At 41.9% G+C, this 4859-nt stretch overlaps 1 protein-coding gene across 2 annotated transcripts in view; it reads left to right on the forward strand.

Moving 5' to 3' along the window:
- The window catches only part of tbx1 (T-box transcription factor 1), a 10445-nt gene that overhangs the window by 2646 nt on the left and 2940 nt on the right, over positions 1-4859 (forward strand). For both annotated transcript variants that reach the window (XM_034872631.1, XM_034872630.1), the window contains exons 3-5: positions 1919-2020; positions 2468-2639; positions 4004-4159. In XM_034872631.1, the coding sequence (XP_034728522.1) occupies positions 1919-2020; positions 2468-2639; positions 4004-4159 (430 nt within the window). The remainder of the gene's footprint in view (positions 1-1918; positions 2021-2467; positions 2640-4003; positions 4160-4859) is intronic.

Genomic DNA, 4859 nt, shown 5'->3' on the forward strand with positions numbered 1-4859 from the left:
TTAGTATTTTTATTCAAAATAAAATAAATAAACATAGGCCTACAGTATTTTTGTAATTGCAAATAGTGCACACCAGATGAGGATAAAAGAGTTCCATGAAAAATTAAAGCAGACCTACTTTTTTTGTTTTCTGGAGTTCATAATGAACACACTTTTTCCTATTCGCTATTCAACTTGGTTGTCTTACTTCCAATTACATTTGTTTGGTGCAGCCTGGTAAAACTGTATTACATTATAACAGAAATAATCACCTTGATTCTTGCACTAAAAAAAAAGCACAAAAAAAAACCTTAACCTAATTACATTCATGAATACTGGCATAATCTGCGTTAGACCAAAATATATTTCATATAAAGCTTTGCTGCTGGAGATGTTTTGTGTGTCTTATGTCTGATTGTGTGTGTGTGTGTGTGTGAGAGAGAGCTGTAAACACTATGTTGATGTGATCTTGCTGCGTTTTATAGAACCAATAAGGCTAACCGAGGCTCTCGGCCCAGTTTTACGCACCGCTGTGAAAGTGAAGGCTCCGGAGCGTTGGGGCCGTTTCCTCTCAGAGTCTTTGTGGGACCGGAGATCAGATCCTCTACAAGCCCGTTACAGAGCTGCGCTCTTGTTTTTATTCGGCCTCGACACGTGTTTCCTGTTTTTTACTTTTTCTTATTTCGGCATTATAAAAGTGTCTGTCTGCTTCCTTCACTTTCCTCTTCAGTCACACACAAAATATTTAGGATCCATATTTTGCATGGGCACAACAATCTGATTTGGATTTGGCTATTGATTAAAATAACAGAACATGGCCATATTAAGAATCTGATCGTTCGATTTTGCCGTTCTAATTTCCTATTTTTAGCAAAAGTTGTTTATTATTTTAAAATGTATACTTTATCCTGTCAATTGCTTTGATGTGTAGGACACCATTGTTACCAGCGTTAACCTCTGACCCTTGTCGAGAGCCAATAAAATGGTTAAGTATTATTCAATAGGCCTACTATTATTTTCCAACCAATAAATCTGACGTGTAATCCATCCTGAGTGGTTCAGGTATTATAGGCTAACGCAAAGAGGCACGACATCATTGATCTACCTCTAAAAGTGAGGGTGAAGTTCCCCCGCTCCGCTGTCTGACAGGAGAAAGGAGAGCCGCAGCAGAGCACTTTAGAAGCTCCTTCAGCCTCACCTAGCCACAACACTGACGTTAATTGAGCGTTGATTTTTAGGATCCCTTTCACTGGCTCGGCGGATTACTCAACTTCCAACCTGAGTCCATGGAGGATGGGGATGCATAGACAGCCTATATGGTGGAGTAGAAGAAAATGTGTTTGTGGCATGGGCGCTGACCGAGCCGCCGCATCTATAAGAAAAACTGAATGTTACAATAGCGATTCAATCCAAATTTCAAAACAAGTAATTGGGGGTCGCTTATATATTATCAGCACGCTAAAAGCACTGCCTCGAAATCTTCCCACAGTTGATTTTCATACCAATACAATTCTGGATGTTCATCTCGATCCAGAGGATAAAAAGTTTGAAATCTCAACTCGATTAGTGCCACATCTCGCCTATATCCAAATAAAAACCAACAGTGCGCGTGTCAGTATTTCCACTACGTGTGTGTGTGTGTGTGTGTGTGTCTGGAAGTCATCAAAACAGCAGAAAAGAAGTTAAAGTCTTGCCAGAAGCTCCAAACGCGGAGCTAAAAGGCAACAAAGCCAAAGCTCCATTCAGATATTGAGATGAAGGGTTTTATCGGTTTCTCATCTGTTTTACGCACGGTCTGAATAGCGTCATGTCCAAAAGCTCGAAGCCTCTGCCTTAATGTTGTTTAACAACAAAGTAGGACTTAACTATCTGAAAGCAGCAGTAACAACCATTTTAAATCCTCGGTTAACACTGACCTACTGTGTTTTTTCTTAACCAGGAGAATGTTTCCAACTTTCCAAGTGAAAATATTTGGGATGGATCCCATGGCAGACTACATGCTCCTGATGGACTTCTTGCCTGTAGACGACAAACGCTACAGGTATCTATTTTTGGATGTCTTTAGGCAACTGCAACACACATCTGTCTACAGGACTGTACTAGCCCGGAGACGTTCTCACTCACCTGCACAACATTTCAACAATGTTGAAATCAAAGCAAAAGAAACTACAGTAGCCTGTAAATCGATGCAGTACACGCACATATGCACGGATTGACAAATAAATATATTAGTATAGGCTACATATTTACACCTGAACATGTATAAAGAGTTCCACCGATGTGTGCCTGTCCGAGATAGGCTTTGTCATATTTTCCCTTTGTTGCGAGGCCTATACTGTAATTTTTTTTAAAGCCTTTGTTTGTGTGAAATTTCATGTCAACATATGCATGGATATTTTACGCGGCAGTTCCATCGGAACCTTGGGTCATGTGTGTCTAATGGATTCTCTCTCTCTCTCTCTCTCTCTCTCTCTCTCTCTCTCGGCAGGTATGCTTTCCACAGCTCATCGTGGCTGGTTGCCGGTAAAGCTGACCCCGCCACACCGGGCAGGGTCCACTACCACCCGGACTCTCCGGCCAAAGGCGCCCAGTGGATGAAGCAGATTGTCTCCTTCGATAAACTCAAACTCACCAACAACCTGCTGGATGACAACGGCCATGTGAGTACGGCCGGCCCGACCGGAAACCACGGCATGCGATGCATTGAACTGCTCTTCATTCTTACTAAATTCTAAGTGGTTTGAAGCAGACAGAGGGACCGGAATCGGTTTGAATAATTAAATTCAAATATACAGCTATTTATTCGACTGCAGTGATATGATAGTGGGTACGCTTTTTTAACATCGCAGTCACAGTGGAGTCAGGAACACTATAAAGAATATGAACCGATTTATGCGCAATAAGTTCAAACTGACGGCTTGGTACACGTGGTTTAACAAACATTAACAAACCTTATTTTGAATAATAGTGTAGATGTCTACAGAAATCTACTTCCAGTCTATAAAAATGGCTTTACTCCAAAAATGACGGTAATGGAGAGGAAGATTTGCCCAACGGAAACTCTGATGGCTTGTAAACAGAAAGAAAAACTGGAGAGTTTCGACTTCTGTGGATATATGTTTTAGCAAGTTTTGAAGAAAAGAAAAAAGGCCTGAGACGTATAGGACTGCTGGATGGAAAATGGGTTTATATATTTTATACATTTAGATAAATATCACACGGCTCAAATCCCACGGCACGTTGTACACAGCACGAGCGCCAGGTTAGTTCTGTTAAACTGCAGATCCACACAAACCTGGGCCTATCTGGAGATTGTTAACAAGGTTGTAACATTGACTAGGCGTGAATACGATATTTTATTCTATTTGGTCTATAAGATGCATTATTTGTTATTTTATCCGACCATTATTTCACCAGCCCGGTCTGACCCTGTGCTTCTAGTTTTAGTGTCCCGGCTCCTGGATCAGATTAGGCCTTCAGCACTTTCTCAAAATCAACTCCATTGTGCATCTTGGACAATTTTAAACTGACAAACTTGTAACAGCTTTACATAATTGAATGTCTATTTATTTATCATATCTTTTTTTTGCAATTCGGAATATTTTATTGTCTTTCTATGTTTCTATGTATTGTATTGTGTATTTGTGTTTGATGACATTGTAAATGAGGGTTGCCCCTCAATGGTCTCGTGGATAGATATAGGCTGGATTCATTTAGGCCTATTTACTCATTTGCTCAAATGTTATTCATATGCAGGTCTATTATAGCCCAATAATAAAACTATTGGAAAACAGCCTGACTTTTAAGATTATTTTTTGGGGGGATTTTCCGCCTTTAATCTTTGACAAGAATGCCAGGTGAGAAAGAGGAAGACATGCAGGGCATCATCACAGGTCAGATTGAACCCTGGACCTCTGCGTCGAGGCCTAACCCCCTCAGTACATGCGCCCCTGCCCTACTCAATGATCCAACCTGGCCACGTGTGTTGCATCATAACTTGATATGAATCCTCTGTGTTTTACAGATCATTCTGAACTCCATGCACCGCTACCAGCCCAGGTTCCACGTGGTTTACGTGGACCCCCGCAAAGACAGCGAGAAATACGCCGAGGAGAATTACAAAACCTTTGTTTTTGAGGAAACGCGCTTCACCGCGGTCACGGCCTACCAGAACCACCGGGTAAGAAGCCTTTGTGGACCTGTACGGCCTGGATGTGTGCACACACTCAGCTAGAGTCTGTACACGTGGGATGGGACCTGATCCCAAAGACATATAGAAAAATATCCTGGAACACATAAATGTGTTTAAGCATACCGTTATGCCATGAGGAAATATTACCACAGGGTAGGCCTACAACAAGGCCATGTTAAACTCAAATATTTTATATGTAATATATAGTACTTTTTGTTGTGATTGCCGCGCTACATCGTCCAAAAGCATCAACGATTACATCAGTTGTGCTCAGTTATAAAGCGCACCCACTCTCTCCCAGTGCGCGCTTTAAGTGCGTGAATGTTGGCTTTGCTCTGTGCTTCGCCTCTCTGCGTCGTCCCTACTCCGTTTCCCATCAGGCTCGGCGTCTGTTTAGATTTACACATCAGAGCAGTCAGCGGTGATTCGCAGCGACTCGTACCGAGGCTCCTATCAGCCGTTTACAAGTCCTAGTCACGGGTTAAAATGCTGCCCTGAAGCAAATGTGCATAATGTACTGAATCAAGTGTTATATCAATGTTAAACTGCTCTATGCCTGAATTCAAGCATGGTGCCTGAGAACGCGAAGCCCTAGCCTCCATAGTGAAGAGGAGGTGCGTTATCGGGATTGTAATATTCTAATATTCCCATTACGCACGGTGATCAGTCTAGGGAAGGAAATTACTCG

This window comes from Etheostoma cragini, chromosome 5 (genome assembly GCF_013103735.1).
Source record: "Etheostoma cragini isolate CJK2018 chromosome 5, CSU_Ecrag_1.0, whole genome shotgun sequence".
NCBI lineage: Eukaryota > Metazoa > Chordata > Actinopteri > Perciformes > Percidae > Etheostoma > Etheostoma cragini.